General features: G+C 36.3%; 1 protein-coding gene across 1 annotated transcript; it reads right to left on the reverse strand.

Moving 5' to 3' along the window:
• Positions 1–7: 7 nt before the first annotated feature.
• Positions 8–8,913, reverse strand: LOC134372729 (pre-mRNA-splicing factor 38A-like). The gene is made up of 2 exons (XM_063090116.1): positions 8,149–8,913; positions 8–100 (listed from the first exon to the last, which is right to left on the reverse strand). The coding sequence occupies exons 1-2, from the start codon at positions 8,911–8,913 to the stop codon at positions 8–10; spliced, it is 858 nt and encodes a 285-aa protein (XP_062946186.1).
• Positions 8,914–20,402: the final 11,489 nt, after the last annotated feature.

Below are 20,402 nucleotides of genomic sequence, written 5' to 3' on the forward strand. Positions count from 1 at the left end.
GAGATTATCAGCCAAAAGATCTCGGGAAAGCGCTGGGGTTTGGTAAACACATGGCTAACAAAGTAAAGCCTTCATCTTCAAGTCTGGCACCTACGCTTGGCTACACGATGGGAAAGGGATTCCAATAAGGATTTAACTTGTATTTTAAAGATGGGTAGAGAACTGAAGAATAAGAAATAAAAAGTGTTCGATATTTTTCTTCTTCAAAATTAGAATTTATATCTCTAAAAATAATTTGCATGTGTAAACATCATCTTGAACAGAAAATACCTTTCTCGACATCAGTTCTTTATAATACTTAGGGGGATTCAGTCAAAGACTTAGCAGAGGAAAAGACCAAAAAAGTATGTTGGAAAATGTTATAATGCCGATAGGACCCCCACATATTTAAAACTAAATAACACACCTTTAAAAAGTAGTATTTCTGCCGCTGTAAGTATTTTGCAAAGGACCAATGTTTAATTCAATTAGAATTTTAAATATTTACTAGTGAAGTTTCCCCTAAAGCAACTTTCCCATATCAATAATTTTCATTTATGAAACCAATTTTAATGTACTTAATACATGTGTCTTTTGAATTAAAAAAAGAATTTTCGAAACTAGAAGTAACTGAGACTGTCCACCAGCTTTGTTTTAAATAGTCTTTTTTGCTACTGCCTTTGACATTTGCTTATTTGCAAACTAGGAGTGACATGTAAGAAGAAGTTAAAAGTAAGTTTAAAAAACAGTCATTCAACAAAGAACATTATTTCTTCTAATTTCTAATATCGTAAAATGATAATAGTTACAGAAACAATGTGGGATCAGCTTTATATCTTCAAATGTAGTAAATTTGTACTTTGGAGCAGAACATGTAAGAAATCTGTTTAAATCAAGAGTTACCATTTTTGAACTTCCTTCAGACTGCTTTTAGCTGCTTTACAGCTCTCAAAATAAACATTGGTGAAAGGCACAATATTTTGGGGGTGTTTTAAAAATCATTAATGCACCTTATGAGTAGAAGAACAGAGAAGTTACAGAAGTTCTCAGTAGCAAGTATACACTTTAGCCTGGATAAACTCTTCAAAAAAGTATACACTTAAAGATTTGGTGTTTAAAACTGGCCTCCAACTAGTATAATGAGTGACAAGTTAGAATGCTCTACCTAGAAAGTATTTATTAATTTACAGGTGAAAATTTATTTATTTATTTATTTTTTAAAGATGACCGGTAAGGAGATCTTACCCCTTGACTTGGTGTTGTCAGCACCACGCTCAGCCAGTGAGCAAACCGGCTGTCTCTACATGGGATCCGAACCCGCCGCCTTGGTGTTATCAGCACCACACTCTCCCGAGTGAGCCACCAGTCAGCCCCAACAGATGAAAATTTAGAGCCCACAAAGGCAGACTCAAAAGTAGGACAAGAGGATGGATAATTTTCAACCTTTATTGAAGTGTCACCTTTGCAGCTCAAAATCCCAACATAACTGTGAGGCTGAAAACAGATGAAATTCTCTGTAATACTTGAGTATTTATATTTCTTAGATCTCACTATCTGATAAGTTTAAATTATTTTGATCAAAAGCAGTATAGTTGATTTTATTTTTATACAAATACAAATTTCAAATGATTGGGTTTTTTTTCTTATACTAACTTGAAATTTTATTTTGATTCATCAAAATACTATCATACTCAATTTTCTCACTGTCATACTCAAATTTTAATATTATCATAACTCGGTCTTCTGAGTTGTATACATAGGGTTTATTTTAATGAGTTGTGATATTAAGTATATGCTATATATTTAGTATATGTTATAAATTTTTCATTGTTAGTTCAGAATAGTGTACATTTAGAAAATTATAATTAACATGTTCAAGAGTTTCGTTTTGGGCTGGCCAGTTAGTTCAGTTGGTTAGAGAACAGTGTTATTACACCTAGGTCAAGGGTTTGGATCCACACCAGCCAGTCACAAAAAAAAAAAAAAAAAAAGGTTTAATTTTAATGTGTATACATACTTAATCAAATTGATAGCATACCTTAACATTTCTCTTAAAGTTATTTTACATATTTACTACTAAAAGCTTACTTACTGTATTATTCATTGCTATATTTGGTATCATGATTACTTGCTTTATAAATTACTACTTCTTGGCTTTTGAGAGTAAAAAACTCATTGCTGTATTCAGAAAGTACTTAAACAATACTGTCATGAAATGGGACTTTGTGTAAAACAGATTGGAAATATTGTAAAGGAAATTATGAAAGTTAAAGTAGCACAGAAAAAAAAAAATGATAGAGAAAGCAATGGCACTGAAATAATTCGGGGTTTGACCCGTTAGCTCACTTGAGAGAGCATGGTGCTGGTAATACCAAGGTCATGGGTTCGGATCCTCCTACTGGCCAGCTGCCAAATGAGTAAAATAATTTAATTTTTAACAATTTAAATTAACTGAATATTTATCAAGCTCCTTTTGTGTGCCAAGATGCTGTACTAGCTCATGTAAAGTGTACAATATAAATGTAGCCTGGCCAAAAAATGTAGACTTTTGTAGGGAAGAGATGATGTAAACACATCAGTACAATTGTGTGAGTCTTAATGATCATGAGTAATACAACGAAAAAAGAGAAGTAGAAAAGATTAAAAGAAAATGTCAAAGGATTGGTCTTAAATGAAGTAAGTCGTGCCTAGGACATGATTTGAAGGGGAAAACAACAACAAAAATTCATGCTCCAACGTATCCTTGCCAGTCTCAACATGCAACCCCCTAATCTCCATGAGTCACCCTTCTGGATGAAGACACCAGTATAAAATGTAAATATGCTAGTTAGGCAGGACATATATTAATCTAATACTATCAAGACATATTTTGAAAAAAATCTCAATTTTGAGAAGCTGTATTGCCTTAAAGACAAAACAGGGCTATGGAGTATTTATTAGTTTAAGCTTGAGCTAGAATGATTTTTCTGTCTTCTTCTTTTTTTTTTTTCTTTGACCGGTAAGGGGATCTTAACCTTTGGCTTGGTGTTGTCAGCATCCCACTCAGCCAGTGAGCGAACCGGCCATCCCTATATAGGATCCGAACCCGTGGCTTTGGTGTTATCAGCACCGCACTCTCCCTAGTGAGCCACAGGCTGGCCCTTTCTGTCTTCTTTTGATTAATTAACATTAAGAAAGATTTTAGGTGTTTTGGTGAGACAGTAATCACTTAGAGCTGAAAGAAACTTCTGGGAACTTCGTTAATTTTTTCATTTTGCACCTGAGGAAACTACAGCTCAGGAATTGGAATCGAGACCTCCTGACTCCTTGTCCAGTCCATCTCTTTAAGACCACATTGCTCTGTCCTTGAATTTGATAATGTCTAATTTTCCTGTGTACCCTACTCACACTCTATCTATAAATGAGCTAAAATTCCATTACAAATTCTTCCTAAACTGCTAAAATGAATATAGGGATAAGATATATTGCTGATTATCATAAATAATTATTTATGCGAATTATCTAGGAAAACAATGGGGTAATATTTAAGATTCCTATTGAACATGCTTCAGACAAATCTCCATAATTCCATTAGCACATCTAACAAATGTAAGCACTTCATGTTCTTTACCTCTTAGCAAGGTTATGAAAGCTTTTAGAGTCTAGCTGCCCCGAGCTTTTCTGAGAGATGTATTATAAATATATACAAGGAACACCTTTAACTTTGTAACTCCTTTCCTCACATATCTCTATCTGACATCTGACCTAACTCTTCTATATTTGCTTTTTAATGTCCTCTTAATGAATTCATGGCATACCTATAAAAGATTTCTATATGTTGTTCTTTAGAAGCCATTAATATGTTTTCCTTCATATCTGAAACCATTGGCCTAGTGTTAGAATATTGGTTCTAGACCTTGGCTGCCCATCAGAATCACTTGAGGGGTTTTGAAAAATACTGATGCCTGGGCCATACCCAGGCACCAGGTCTCAGGGTTGGGGATCCAGGCATTGGGAGTTAAAAAAAAAAAAAAAAAAAAAAACCTACTCAGGTGGTTCTAATGTGTTACCAAGATTAAGAACTACTGTGCTCAGAAGAGAGTGGATTGGACTACGTTTGTTAGATGTGTTAATGGAAGTATAGAGATTTGTCTGATTGAAGCACGTTCAATGCTGTAGTGGTAATATTGGCAAATTTGGAATATGCCTTTTTATTCAGCTCCTTCTCTTTTATTTTTTGGTGCCTGGTCATTGCTGGGATCTGAACCCTTGACCTTGGTGTTATAACACTGTGCTCAAATCAACTGAGCTAACTGGCCAGCCCTTTATTTAACTCCTTCTGATTACAGTCATGAATTGTGGGGTGGTAGTAAAGGTTGAAAGAATAGTCTACGGCCATCATCATCATCATCACAGTAATAATTTGCATTTAAGTAATGCTTCCAACTTGTCAAGCATTGCGCTAAGGGCTTTAAATGAGTCATCTCATCTCATGCAATTTTCACCTCAAACTAGGTATTACTTATATTCATTTTACAAATGAAGCCACTGAAGCTCAGAAAGGTTAATTTAGTAGCATGCCCAAGGTCACACGGTCAGGAAACAGAAAAGTCCAAATTCTAGTCTTATCAACTCCAGAATCCAAGCTCCTTACTACTATATCTCCATAGGACTGATTTGCTAATCTAGCTCAGATATAAATTGAAACAGCAAAATTGAACATATACATTAAACAAATTTAGAATGTTTGTTAATCATAAACATAGAGGAAACCATGGAAGAAAAAATTTTTAAGTTATCAAAGAATGGGGAAAGCCTAAGTATAACACAAAGCCCAGAACCACAAAATGTAATTCTATAAAATAAAAATTAAAAAGTTCTGCATGACAAAAGCTACCACAAAGTTGAAAGACAAATATCAAATTGGGAAAAAACATTTGCAACTTATTGATAAAGGGCTAATTTCCCTAATATACAAGGGTACTTCAAAAAGTTGATGGATATGACTCTTAGAGGTAGATTTTTTTAAAAAAGGTTCATGGAAGGATTGTATTATCTTTTAATTCTATTTTTCCATGAACTTTTTGAAGTATCCTCATATAAAGAGTTCCTATAAAAATAATAAATCACAATAACTCAAGAGAAACAGAAAAGGAAATACAAATGGCTTTTAAAATACATAAAAATATTCTCAACCTCACTCATAATAGGAGAAACGCAAATTAAAACTACACCAAGATGACATTTTTCATCCTTCAGATTAGCAAAGATCATCGTATGTTGGTAAGTTTGTGGGGAAACAGACACAATATCAATAGAGGGTAACTTGGTGGTATTTATCCAAAATTACAAATGCACATAGAAGTTTCATCTCTAGGAAGATATCCCACAAATATATTTGAAATAAGAGTCTATTTCAGCTTTGTTAGGAATAACATATTAAAACCAATAATTACATAAGTTATAATACTCCTAATTATATAAATTATAATACATCCATGCAATGAAAAAGTATGCAGACATAAGAAAGAATGAGGAAGTAAAAAAAACAAAAACAAAAAAAGGCACTGGAAAGTATGTATGGAGGGGTTTAATATATATACATATTTGCTTGATACAGAAAGTACATCTGGAAGGATACACAAGAAAATAACATTCTGGTTGCCTCTGGGAAAAGGGTGGCTGGGGACAGAGATGAAAAGGAGACTTTTCACTGCGGAAAGATGAATAAAAATTTTAAAGATACAGAGATTACAAGGTAAAGAGGCAGGTCAGGACAGATAGCTGATGTAATAAAGTCTTTCACTTCACAACTGGAAATAAAAAGTTTAGAATTCCAAATAGAAAGTAAAAATGTCTGTGTTAAATATTTTACAGGGCCTAGCATTGTGTCCTTCCCATGACAGGAGTTCAATACATATTTGTTGGTTGGGTGAATGGTTAGATGGATGTATAAAGTATAAATTTAATTTGATTATAATAAGAGAAATAGGGTCAGATGAATAGCTACTTTCATCTTAACCTAGAAATAGAATTTAGATTACACATTTCCAAAAAACTCTATCTAGATTACCTGTTTTATTGGTCATATACCAATTTACAGAATTATACTATGCTCAGCCAAATAATTTATTATTGTTTTAAGAAATAAAACATATAAAGAACAAGCAGACAGTTTTATTTAAAGTGTGAATTACAGAATTCTTTTTCTTATTTTTAGCAACTGCAAAACTAATTTTTATCTTTGGTGAAGTAGCTATCAGATAAAAGTTGCAATAATATTTGTCATCTTGTTTACTGACTAATTTCTGTTTAATAGCAGAATACAAAATACTGAATGTATTTTGTTCCTGTCTTACTTTCTCTTTCGTGTTCAGGCCCTAATCTACTATCTGATATCATTTAAAAGATTACTGCACAATTAAAAACTATTTTAAAAAAATATTTACCAGAATGCCTGGAACACAGTAGGCACTCAAAACCTGTTATAGAAGAGTACTGTGTTCTATCATTTTTCTTATATTTCTTGTAATATTTATAATTACAATCATATATATATATTTTTTTTTACAAATTAGCTCACATGGTTGAAGCGTAGTATTACCAATACAAATAGTGTTTTGACACTAATAACTCACCATTGTGCTTTACAAAGAAGAATCCCCATAGTGCAATGCATATATCCACAGACTACCTGGCAATTATTGGAAGGAGAGATAGAATTAACACAGTTAAAATTCAGAAACTGGTTCTGAACATATTTTTGCTAAATTCTAACCTGAGTTCATAGTGAAACATGTGCTAATGCTACAGGATCCTATAAAATAAGAATACTTAGGGTTTTCTCCCTTTTATTTCTGTTGCCATCATCATACCTAGAAACCCAGGGTCATGCTACTTTATTTTCTCTAGTCCAAATGTTTGGGTCAAAACACCCATCTCTTATTACCTTACCACAACTGAAATTTTTTTTTTTTCAGCTGAAGAAAATAAATTTCCCTCCAAACTGTCTGAAAACTGTTTCTCAATAACTTCTTAGCATCTAGATACCACACACCTGGCCTATAGGAGCATTTACCTACCAGAACAAGCATCTTGCCTGATTCAAGTACAAAAAGCAAATTCCCCAATACTAAACATCTTTCTTTTAGCTATTTTAAATTTTCCTCTTAAAATAAGGATCTCCCACTCAGTTCCACTGTGGAAGGCAGAATAAGTTTCCAGGTATGTTCATATCCCAATCCCCTGTATTAGCCCATTTTTGTTGCTTATAACAAAATACACGGAACGAGGTGATTTATAAAGAAAGTGAAATTTATTGCTACAGTTTCTGAGGCAGGGAAGTCCAAAGTCCATCTGGTGGTGGCAACAGTGACCCAGGGGTCTCACATTGCAAGGTGGTAGAAGCAGAGAGAGCAGAGAGAGACAGACTCTCCTCTTCTTTCAAAGCCCTCAGAAACACCCCTGACCACCATTTTTAATCCATTCACTACTGCATGGTCCTACAATCCAATCATCTCTTCAAGGTTCCACCTTTCAATTACCATAATAGGATTTTCCACCCTGTTAACAGTCACAGTGGGGGCTAAGTTTCTCATACATAAAAGTTGGAGGACACAATTCAAGCTTCAATGAGTTTTGGGGGGACATACTTCAATCCACTACATCCCCAGAACCTGTGAACATGTTGCATTACATGGCAAAAGGAACTTGCAGGTGTGATTAAGGTTAAGGACCCTGAGATTAAGGACCCCTGGCCTGTATTACCCAGGTGGGCCCAGTCTAGTCACACTAGTCCTTAAAAGTGGAGGACATTTCCCGACCATGGTCAAAGAGAGATGGGATGATTGAAGAAAAGGCAGAGAGATGTGATTGATAGGTTTTAAACATAACCAGCGTGGGACCGGGACTAATTTGGCCCCCCTGTCAGGAAGTGCCCCCCCTCCCTTCCATAGGGCACTAATTGTATCTTTCTTTAATTGGGGCAGGGTTCTTTACTGCAACTGGGACTGGCATAGCTGGTCCTGCTACCGCCTCTCAATTCTATTAAAAACTCTCAGAACTAAATCAAGAAATGAACCACGTGAAAGCATCTCCTCCCTCCAGCGACAGGACAGCTCACTGGCGACAGTCGCTTTACAGAACCGTAGGGCCCTTGACCTCCTTACAGCCGAGAAGGGAGGCACCTGCCTCTTCTTGGGGGAGGAATGGACTTCGCCTTTTGGGAGATGGACTCTGCCTTCTGGGAGACCGGTTCCTACTCCTCTTGTACCGCAGTGTGGGAGAGCGACGGGGCTTGTCCAAGTCTCGGTAGCTTCTCCTGCGGTGATCAGGTGATGGCACTCTTTCCAACTTGTCATCCTCTTCCTCCTCTTCACTGGACTCATCATCCATGTCCTCTTCTAGAGCACTAACTCGAGGCCCCAGTTGCTCAGCTTCCTCTAGCATACAGCGTTTCTGTAGCCGGGGCAGAATGATATCACAGACTCTCTCGCTGTGCAATAGTTCATCAATAAACTCATCTACATGCATCAGCTCAAACGCCCCACTTCGGTGCTGGCTCTTGATTTTTCGATAGTCATTGTACAAAGGCTCCAAGTACTTGTAGCAATCAATTGCGGTGCCTGTCAGCCTCATGTAGAGCGCCCCCAACATGCGGACATACTTGAAATCTTCATTTTTGATAAACTCTACAATAATATCCTTCTCGGGTTGAATCTGAAGCATCTTCAAGGTTAAACATAGAAAGGGAGTCGGTTTTACGTTGCCACCGTAGACGCCACCAACAAACCGTAACCCCGTGGCTTTATCGACTACAAGTTCAGCCGTAAGTCCAAAACACTCCTCTTTCCAGTACCTGGACTCATAGATTCGCGTACGAATCACCTTCTCCACCAGATGCTGAGGGTCGGTGCCGTGGACGCTGTGCGCATCCTTCACCGTGCGGCTGGCCATCTTGGAACGCCTTCAGTTCTGTTTCCCTGCGGTCCTTCAATACTTCAAGTCCAGGTTAAAAAACACCGAGTCGGACCGGGAAACGTGGAGGATGTCTCACAAACCGCTTCGGCGACCGTCTTGAAATCGGAAATGCTGCAGCATAAGACACGCTTCTGTGAACTGCGTCGCGGACGATCAAACTATATTAAAGGAAAGAAGTCTGCCAGCCTGCACCCAAAACGGAGAGCAGCAGCCGGACTTGCGGAGAGTAGCACCAGGCCTCGGGGTGGGAGAGCTTATATAGGCTGCAGGGCGCCAGGGCCCGCTGATGCAATCAAGGTGGAAAATTGCATCTACGCGGAAGCAAAAGAGTTTCTGTTTCACAGAGGTCACAGGTCACAGGGCTTCTCCTAACGCAAAGGGGGGAGGGGTGGAGACCATTTTGTGCTTGGGCTTGCCTAAAATGGCACTGGTTATGTTCAAAACCTATCAGTGATATTAATGGGTTTGAATGGAGAAACGGGGCCACAAGACAAGGAATGTGGTGGTTACTAGAACCTGGAAGAGGCAAGGGGACAGATTTTCTCCTAGAGGCCTCCAAAAGAAATGCAGCCATTCCTACACCTTTATTTTGGCCTGGTGAGACTTGGATTGGATTTCTGACCTACCACAAAGTTTATGGTAATTTGTTACAGCTGTAGAAAACTAATACATTCACTTTGTAGGCTGAGAATATTCTTAATCCCCAGCTGATTTTCATTGCAATAGTGAATAGTACCTTTGAATCTTAATGAATGATTTAGCTCTTTCAAGTTGAGGTAATAGAAAATTTCCAGAGTTTTCTGAAATGGTTCATCCAGCTGCTTCCCCTTCAAGTTGCAGGAATTCATCTAGTCATTTCATAATACACAATTACCTTAAACATGTTGGAGGGCACTTCAAAATGTTCATGGAAAAATAGAATTAAAAGATAATACAAATTTTAAAGACCCCTTCGTACAACAATGACATATATACAAGGGGGTCTTCAAAAAGTTCATGGAAGATTCTTATTATGTCAATTCTATTTTTCTATGAACATATTGAAGTACCCTCATATAAAATTAGCACGTACATAGTAAGAGGATGATTATAAATGGACAAAGAGTTTTTTTCTGATTAAATTCTATTTCCTCAGACCTCCTTAAGGATCTGCTGCACCAATCATCTTCTCGCTACCTAATATTAACCACTCCTTTACCACTGGGATCTCTGCCCTTAGGCTGTAGAATAGTGCAGGTCTGTTTCATTGTGGTAGAAAAAATTAAGTACATCCCTTTTTATCCTCAGCACAGCTTCTCTTCTCTTGTCACTCCCCAGGGAAACCGTCCCTAAATTATCATCTCCTCCTCACTGTGGTAACTGCCGCCATTCTCATTGGAATATGAGCTCCTCTAGGGGCTTCTTGTTTCCTGGGGGACTATACCCAGCTTCTTGAAGATTTTTGAGATGATGAGTGACTTATCAAACTGACATTTTATAAAAATTAATCTGGGAGTGGTGTGCAGGACTGACTGGATTGGGTAGAGCCTGGAGGCAGGGGAACTAGATGAGAAGGCATATGAGTATGAGCACAAAAGGACAATAGCCTGACTTATTGCCTTGGCAATGGAAAGGAAGAAAATCCAGGAGAAATATTTCAAAGGAAGTATTTAGTGACAGAATTTGATGACACACTAAGGAAGAGAGAGAAAAAGTCAGAGATGACTCAAAGGTTTCAGGCCTGGGAAACTAGAAGGTAATAAAATTCTTAACACAAATGGGGTAATCTGGTATTGAAATAGGTTTGGGAGGGACATGAAGCATTTAATTTTAGACGTGGAGCATGTTTCAATTAAAAGCAGAGATGCCCTACAGGCAGTTGGAAGACTGGGCCCTGAAATCAAAAGAGAAATCAGGATTGAGACTATAGATTAGGGAATTGTTTTCAGAAATTTGATAACAAAACCTACTAAAGTTGATTGATATACAGTAGTTAATCAATATTTGCCAAATGAATAAATGTCTTTATATTTTTTCCCCTCTATTCAAATACCCAGCTCAAGTACTAGGATGCTCAAGACACTCACCTGCACTCCAGACTATCTCCCTGTCCCCACCCTGAGTAACCCCATCTGTTTTCTCTGTTCCTTCTTCTCATTTGATACATTGCTAGATATTACAAAAATGTGCTTTTTAATCTTAGGGGCCTTTGATGACACTCTGAACTCCTTTTAAGTCATCTCATATTGACATTCTGTTGAACACCATACAACAGATTTTCTAAGTCTCTTCATTTTTCTCAACCCTCTAACCTGATCTTCCTTTCTTAGCCTTACCTTCATTCTTGGCAGTCACTTTGCCTCCCAATTTATTTATAAAATCTGGGCTATTTAATACAACTTCTGTTTTAATCCAATTTTCTTTTATTTTCACCACTTTCATTTTTGTTTCTCTGTTTTTTCCTTTCCAAGGTTGTATCTGTGCCTTTGATTATACTTTTTTTTTTAATCATATTTCTTTCAACATCTAGGACTTTATAGCTTGACTTCCTTCTCCAATATCTCACCCACTTCAGTTGCTTTTTTCTTTTGGCCTACTAACAAAGGCCTCCCTTATTATTAAAAAATTTCCCTCCACTTTGATTCCCTCAAGTACCACCTTATCACTCTCATTTTTTTAAACTAATAGTAGTGGATTGAATTATGTCCCCCCAAACTCCCTGGAACTTGAATTGTGTCCCCCAAGTTTTATGTATTAGAAACTTAGTCCCCACTGTGACTGTTAAAAGGGTGGAAAATCCTATTATGGTAATTGAAAGGTGGAGCCTTGAAGAGGTGATTGGATTGTAGGACCATGCAGTAGTGAATGGATTAAAAATGGTGATCAAGGGTGTGGTTCTGAGGGCTTTAGAGGAGAGTCTGCCTTTTGCTCTCTCCGCTCTCTCTGCTTCCACCATCTTGCAGTGGAGACCCCTGGGTCACTGTTGCCACCACCAGATGGACTTTGGACTTCCCTGCCTCAGAAACTGTAAGCAATAAATTTCATTTTCTTTATAAATCACCCAGTTCAGCATACTGTGGTATAAGCAAGAAAAACGGACTAATACACTAATATAAACTTTACTTTGTAAAGTAATATAAACTTAACAACTATGTGTAGTTTTGATAGTGGTTTGAAATCTTTCCTTTTTTTTTTTTTTTTTTTTAAAGATGACTGGTAAGGGGATCTTAAACTTTGACTTGGTGTTGTTAGCACCACGCTCTCCCAAGTGAGCTAACCGGCCATCCCTATATAGGGATCCAAACCCGTGTCCTTGGTGTTACCAACACCGCACTCTCCCAAGTGCGTCATGGGCCAGCCCAGTAATATCCTTAAGAAGAGAGAACTGGACCTTCTTCTGTGAATACTGTCATCAGAGTTAGATGTCGATATTAAAAAATTGGCTAATTTTTTTTCTAGTAATCATCTAGAGGAATTTTTTTCTTTTCATGTTTTTAAGATCTTTCTGATTCAAAAGGGTGATACATATTCATGTTCATTGTATTATGTATTTCACTAGAAAGTAGAGATAACTACAAACTAGTATGAAAGTCAGATGTAATTTGTACCACTCAGAAGGTGACCTAGCACTGCTTCTGATTCAAGATACACTCAGAAGCAGATATAAGAGTTTAAAAAGCATAGGTTTGGAGTTATTTAATATTAGGACAAAAATTCCCCACATAAATCAAGTGTACTCTAGCCCAGTAATAACAGTGTTTATTATAATGCCTCTAAATCATTAAGAAAGGATAAAATTATGTTCAATGTACTTATTATTTCAGGAGTCTGAGGATGTGTATAATATTATATATACACATACATATTTGTTTTTAACTCTTTGTATTTTTTGTGTATCTAAATGCACAGAAAAGTACACAAAATAAATATATAACTGACCAAATTATGAATGATCATAAAATAAATGTAACCAGGTCAGGAAAGAGAACATAGTCCTCACCACAATGTTTATGAGATTCATCAATGTTACATAGTAACATAGTAACATAGCCACAGCCCATAGCTGTAGTTTATTCATTTTCCTTACTATGTAACATTTTATCGTGTGTATTCACCATAATTTATCCATTCTTCTGTGGAACACTGGATGATTTCCAGTTTTTGCCTATGAATATTCTTGTAAATGTCTCTTAGAGCACATGTTCATACATGTGCATATATAGATAGACGTGTAATTGTTGGGTCATTGAATAAGCATATTTTTAGCTTTAATAAGTACAGCTAGACTGCTTCCCAAGTAGTCACACAAATTTGCACTCTCAGCAGCAGTATATATAAGTTCCAATAACTGCATATCCTCACTAACACTTCATATTATCTGACTTTTTAGTCATTCTGTTGGGTACTTAGTGATATCGTACTGTAGTTTAAATTATGTTTTCCTGATTATTAGTGAAGTTCATTATCTTTCCATATGTTTATTGGCCATTTGGACTTTTATTTACATTTTTAAAGATTTAGATGTTAAGTGGTTGAAATAAACAATAAATTTGTTAAGTGTCAAGGAGACAAAGAACAGCCATTAAAATTAGTATAACTCTAGGGCTGGCCTGTGGTTCATTTGGGAGAGTGTGGTGCTGATAACACTAAGGCCACGGGTTTGGATCCCTATATAGGGATGGCCAGTTAGCTCACTTGGGAGAGCGTGGTGCTAACAACACCAAGTCAAAGGTTAAGATCCCCTTACCGGTCATCTTTTTAAGAAAATAAAATAAAATAAATAAAATTAGTATAACTCTTATTTTGAGGCAAGGCAAGAAAAGACCAAAAGTTGCTCTGCATAACTATAGGGAGTCATTATTTCTGCGGACTGAGCTTGAGCCCAGCAAATATAGGGAAGATATTATTTTCTCAACAGGCTTTAGAGAAATTTATCTGTGGTTCACAATTTAATGTGTAAGTTTTGTGGTGTCTAAAACTAGAACAGAGAGGCTAGAGCAGAGGGACCCAGCTGTATACCATTCCCTGCTAGGCCTCTGGGAAAATGGAGCAATAGTTCAAAAAATGTACTTCGATTACTTTTTAGTGGCTTTTGATAGCAGCAGAGAGTAGCACATCCAGAAGGAATGTTTTCAAGAGAGACTGTAAGCCTGACTGGTCCTCTGCCATAAGGCTAAAAGTGAAGTCTGCAGTGGGGGATGGGAAGGGAGGGACAATTAACCACCACTGGCTGATCATATATGGGAAATTCACAGATATGAGAAGAGTTTCATTTCCCCTCCATGCCAGATTATTGAAGTTTTTGGTAAATTCTGTTCTATCAAATGAGAGAAGAATCCAATATTGGCCAGACATTCTTACAACAGTTAAGGATAATTAATCACACTAGAGAAACCTGTTACAGAAAGTGAATAGTTTTGGATTCTGACACTGGATTTAAATTCCCATTTGGCATATAAAGTCTTAGGAAACTAAGTTTCCTCATCTGCAAGGAATGAAAACAGATTTCAAACTCATAAATGTTAATATATGAATTCTATCAAAACTTTAGGGTATACATACATTATAATCAATAATATCTAATCTATCAGAATGCTATAGAAAGCTCCATTACTTATTTTACAAAGTCAACATAGCCCTGAGAACAAAACCTGAGATACATAGCACACACAAAAAGAAAGCAACAGACTAATATTATTTATTAAAACATATTCAGAAAGAAAAATCTCAAATAAAATATTAGCAATCAAATCCAGTACTCTAAGGGCTTATTTTTAACATGTACAGATGGTTCAACACTAGGAAAACAATAAATAAATTTCATCATATTAATGGATCAAAAGACCAAAAATGCAGGATCATTTTGAGAAAGAATAAAAGATCATTTGGTAAAATCCAATGTCTGTTCCTGGTTTGTGAAACAAAGTGTCAGTGGTAAAGCATAAACAGCATATTACAAACTTGACATTAAAACTAGGTACATTGGGCCGAGCCCGTGGCGCACTCGGTAGAGTGCTGCGCTAGGAGCGCAGCGACGCTCCCGCCGCGGGTTCGGATCCTATATAGGAATGACCAGTGCACTCACTGGCTGAGTGCCGGTCACAAAAAAAAATAAATAAAGAAAATAGAAAAAAAATAAAACTAGGTACATTTCCATCAAAATCAGCAACAATCAAAAATCTCCATTATCATTGCTATTATTCATATCTATTCAGGAAACTAGCTAATAAAGAATAAGAAATAAGAGGTATAGACATTAAAAATAAAATAAAATTATCAATATGTGTAGAAAATCTAATTGTTTGGAAAACCAAGAGTCAACTAAAAAACTGTTACTACTAATTGGAGACTTTTAGAAAGATGTTTCATCACAATATAATTTTCGTATAGAGTAGCAGTAACCATTTGGAAAATAGAAGATCTCATTCAAAAAAATCCCAGCCTGAAGCCTTTGCACTTGCTCTCTTCTGCTTGAAACACATCCCCTAGATCTTGTGTGCCTGCCATATTCTCATTATTCTTTTCTCATCTCAGTTTCCTGTTCTTTAGAAAGAAAGACATCTGCCTATAAAAGGCCCTGTTATGGCAGCTAAAACTGTTAAGCATTTCCCGTGGCAGAGACTGCGGCTATGTGTGTTTGCATGTTTCTTTTTCCTCCTGGGCTCACAGACCACATTTCCTAGCCTCCCTTGTAGCTAGTTGGGTCCATGTGGATTCTGGCCAATGTAATATAGGAGAAAGGCCACTTCTAGGACAGGGAAAAAAAACTCTCAAGCACTTCTCTGTTCCCCCCTCTCTTTCCCCACCAACTAAATGAAAAAACTCCGAAGACCTAGAGGATGGTGGAGCCACAAAGTGAATGTAAGATGGAAGGAGCCTAGGACCCTGAGTCGCAGCTTAGAAAAGAATTGCTCAGGGGAGCTACCCAACTGGGAATACCCACGTTAGCCTGTTGCATGAGCAGGAAGCGAGTTTATTTCTTTCAGTTAGGAAATTTTAGGGTTGTTTATGACAACCTTGACTAATACATTTACTATGTGCCAAATATTATGGCACTTTATAAGCATTAAATAATTTAGTTCTCACAACTCCATTTTCAGATGAGAGAATAAAAATTTAGTGATTTTAATTTACTTGCCTAAGATCACCTACCTACTTAAGTGGCAGAGCCACTGTTTTGTTTTTGGAGCCCATGCTCTTTACCACCAGGCTATACTGACTCATCAGACCAAGAACGTTTTTGAAAAAGAAGAGTACCTTCCTTATCTTACCAGAAACAAAACATACTTTAAATCTATAAAAACAAAAAAGAATAAACAGGAGAGGTAGATACATAGATCAATGGAACGGAACCACAAATAACCTCGAACAATATGCCCAAGGAATTTTTGACAAAGATGCAAAAGCAATTCAATGGAGGAAGGATAGCCTTTTAAAAGTGGAGTGATTGGACCCTCCCCTGTTAAGAGTATGAAAAAACAAGCTAGGAACTGGGAGGAAGTATTTGCAAACCACATATTCACTAAAGGGTTTATATCTATAATACATAAAGAACTCTCAAAACTCAACAGTTAGAAAAACAATTCAATTAGAAAATGGGCAAAAGACATGAACAGACATTTCATGGAAGAGGACACACGGATGATAGATAATCACATGAAAAAAGTGTTTAACATCATTAGTCACTAGGCAAATGCAAATTAAAACCGCAATGAGATATCATGGCACACCTATCAGAATGGCTAAAATAATAAATAATGATAACACCAAATGCTGGCAGGGATGCAGAGAAACTGAAACTCATGCATTACTGGTGGAAGTGTAAAATGGTATAGTTGCTCTGGAAAACTGGTAGTTCCTCAGAAAACTAAAAATGTACTCCAGCAGTTGCACTCCCGGGCATTTATCCCAGAGAAATGAAAACTTGATCTCACACAAAAAATCTATACACAAATGTTCATAGCATCTTTATTCATAATAGCCCCAAATTGGAAACAACTCAGACCTTCAATGGGTGAATGGTTAAACAAATTGTGGTATTTCCACAGCATTAAATACTACTCAACAATAACAAAGAACAACTATTGCTACAAGAGATTATACTAAGTGGGGAAAAAAACCCTGATAAGGTTAATCCTGTTTATTTAACAATCTCAAAATGACGAAATTAAAGAGATGGACAACAGTTTAGTGGTTGCCAGGAGTTAGTGATGGGGGTGAGAGGGGCAAGTATAAGCCTTGTGGAGATGGGACAGTTCTGTATTTTGACTGAGAGTATGATTACATGCATGTACATATATGATAAAATTGCATAGAACTTTACAGCTCCCCACACACAAGTGCACGTAAAACAGTTGAAATCTGAATAAGTCTTATGGGTTGTACTAATGTCAATTTCCTAGTATTGATATTGTATTACAGTTATGCAAGATGTTGCCATTGGGGGAAACTGGTTGAAGGGTACACAGGACCTCTCTGTACATTTTTTTCCAACTTCCTGTGAGTCTATAATTATTTTAAAATAAAAAGTTAAAATAAATAAATGTTTCACAGACCACCAATGGAAGCTAATAAATTAACTTTTAGAGTCCCCAGTATGCCAGACCTTTATGGGACAATGAAAAATAGAGCTTAAAAAAAAAAAAAAAGTGGGCTGGCTGGTTAGCTCAGTTGGTTAGAGCACAGCCTTGTAACTCTAAAGTCAGGGATTTGGATACCTGTACTAGCCAGCCACAAAAAAAAAAAAAAAAAAAAAAAAAAATCATGTAAATACATATTGTATTTATTGTCCTATGAAGAATAAAAGTTTTCTCTTTATTTTGTTTTTTAAAAAGATGACCGGTAAGGGAATCTTAACCCTTGGCTTGGTGTTGTCAGCTCCACGCTCACCCAGTGAGCCAACCGGCCATCCCTATATAGGATCCGAACCCATGGCCTTGGTGTTATCAGCACCGCACTCTCCCGAGTGAGCCACAGGCTGGCCCTTGGAATAAAAGTTTTCAATTGTAAATTATGAACTCCTTATCTTTCTAGCACAGACTACATCCACCATCCACCATTTTCCTCTTTAGTGAATCAGTGAACTAATTTTTTTCACTGGTTTGTGTTCTCTTGCCTACCACGTAAATAAACTTATTTCCCCTTAAAAAAGGGAAGGGGAAATAGACAAATAAATAGAACAAAAGAGAAAGTCCAGAAATAGCCCCAGTATAGGTAAGAATTTAGAATAGAAAAGGTAGCATTTTGAAGCAGTGGGGGAAATTGACTCAGTCAAAATGGTAGTGAGTGAACTGGCACACTATTTAGGGGAGAAAAACAATCAATTATATCCCTACCTTATATCTTACTTCAAAAATAAGTTTCATATGGAATAAATATTACATGAAGAAGAAAACATGAATGTATATAGCATGTTATTCTGACTAAAAAGTCTATTAGGAGAAAATGTAATAAAGTATTATATAACCTTGATGTGAGGAAAGACTGCATAAGCATGATACAGTAGGTAGAAATAAAACAGAATACTCTGTTAGATTTGACTATATAACAATTAAAACTTTTTTTAACTTAAAAATGAAATTAAAGAGCAGTTAAAAAACTTACAAAAATATTTGTAATTATGACAGGTAAAGGTTTAGAATCCTTAATACATAAAGATCCCTTACAAACAAAAAGAGAGAACCCAATAGAAAAATGGAAAAATGACATAAAGCACATTACAAAAGAAAAAAATACAAATGGCCAAATGTATGGATAAAGATATTGTCTTATAAATTACAGCCATGCCTACTAATTTCCAGTTGTCAAACTTCAAAGATTAAAATTGCCAACCCTTTTACCAGAATTATATTCCCCAGAAATTACGGGTAATGTGAGCACAGATTTAAATGTAAGTATGTTCATCAGAGTTCTATTTATACTAGTAAAAAAAAAGAAAAAGAAAATAATTCAAATGTTTAACAAAACGATTAAATTATGATATATCCCAACAATTGACTCCTGTACTGTACTGCCATTAACAATGATGTTGTAGAAGTGTATTTTATTCACATGGAAAGATACTTTTAATATATGGTTCAAGTGGAAAAAAAGTTTCAAAACAGTATGCATGATATATCTTAAAGACATATCAAAATGTTAACATTGGCTAGCAGTTATTTCTGGATTGATGAGTTTATTGGTGCTAATTTTTAATTTTTTTTTCTTTTTTTTGACTTTTCTGTAATGGATATATATACATATATGTATATATAGCAGAGCCATATATAAGAATGAAAATAAGGTTTCCTGGGTTTTGTTTGTCTTCAACTGCCATATTTCAGTAATTTTTATTAAAACTGGAAGACAATACATCATGGAAATTATGATAGGTCTGGGGAAAAGTGTTGTTTATAACACATGATGAAATAGTTTGTCTTCGGCAATAAAATTATATATGAAGAATACAAACTAAAAGTATGGATGCCCCCAAAGCAACACTATCTCAGTCCTTAAAGTTTGGCTAATTGCACCGGCCTCCACAGTGTTCCTTTAGGTATTGCAACACAACAGAAAGTCACTTTTTTTCTCCTTTATAATTCTCTTTCTGTTAATGATATTGGCAATTTCATACAGAAAACCAGAAGAAAAAATGGCTTTGAAAAATTATTGCTCTTGGGCCGGCGCATGGCTCACTCAGGAGAATGTGGTGCTGATAACACCAAGGCCACGGGTTCGGATCCCACATAGGGATGGCCGGTGAGCTCACTTGGGAGAGTGTGGTGCTGACAACACCAAGTCAAGAGTTAAGATTCCCTTACCGGTCATCTTTAAAAAAAAAAAGAAAAGAAAAGAAAAGAAAAATTATTGCTCTAGTAAATTAATTTGATCATTAAGTCTATAGGCTAAAAAAGGTCAGATCACCCTAAGCTTAATAATAAACTTCTTGGTCTTCTTGTTGTTGGTTTTTAAGGAGAAAGTTAATTGTTATCTTTGAGAGAAAATGTTAAGCACACTGCCTGCTCCATAAAAGGCACCTAGTATATTCTTCCTTTCTCTCAAGCGGTGTTCATGTTTATAAAGACCCATAAGGAATCTTTCTACACAGCCACAAAATCAAAGTGGTCAATGTTTTTATTCACCCTTCTACCAAGGGTGGGAATGATCATGCCTTCTCTCTACATCCTGAGACAACTCTTTTATACTTTTAGGCTTTGATGTACATTTCAACTTGACTTTGCCTTTTTATTTTATTTTATTTTATTTTTAACTTTTTTTAGAAAGATGACCGGTAAGGGGATCTTAACCCCTTACTTGGTGTTGTCAGCACCATGCTCTCCCAAGTGAGCCATGGGCCGGCCCTGACTTTGCCTTTTTATTTTTATTTTATTTATTTATTTATTTATTTTAAAAGATGACCGGTAAGGGGATCTTAACCCTTTACTTGGTGTTGTCAGCACCACGCTCACCCAGTGAGCTAACCGGCCATCCCTATATGGGATTGGAAC

Source organism: Cynocephalus volans, chromosome 3 (genome assembly GCF_027409185.1).
Source record: "Cynocephalus volans isolate mCynVol1 chromosome 3, mCynVol1.pri, whole genome shotgun sequence".
Classification (NCBI taxonomy): domain Eukaryota; kingdom Metazoa; phylum Chordata; class Mammalia; order Dermoptera; family Cynocephalidae; genus Cynocephalus; species Cynocephalus volans.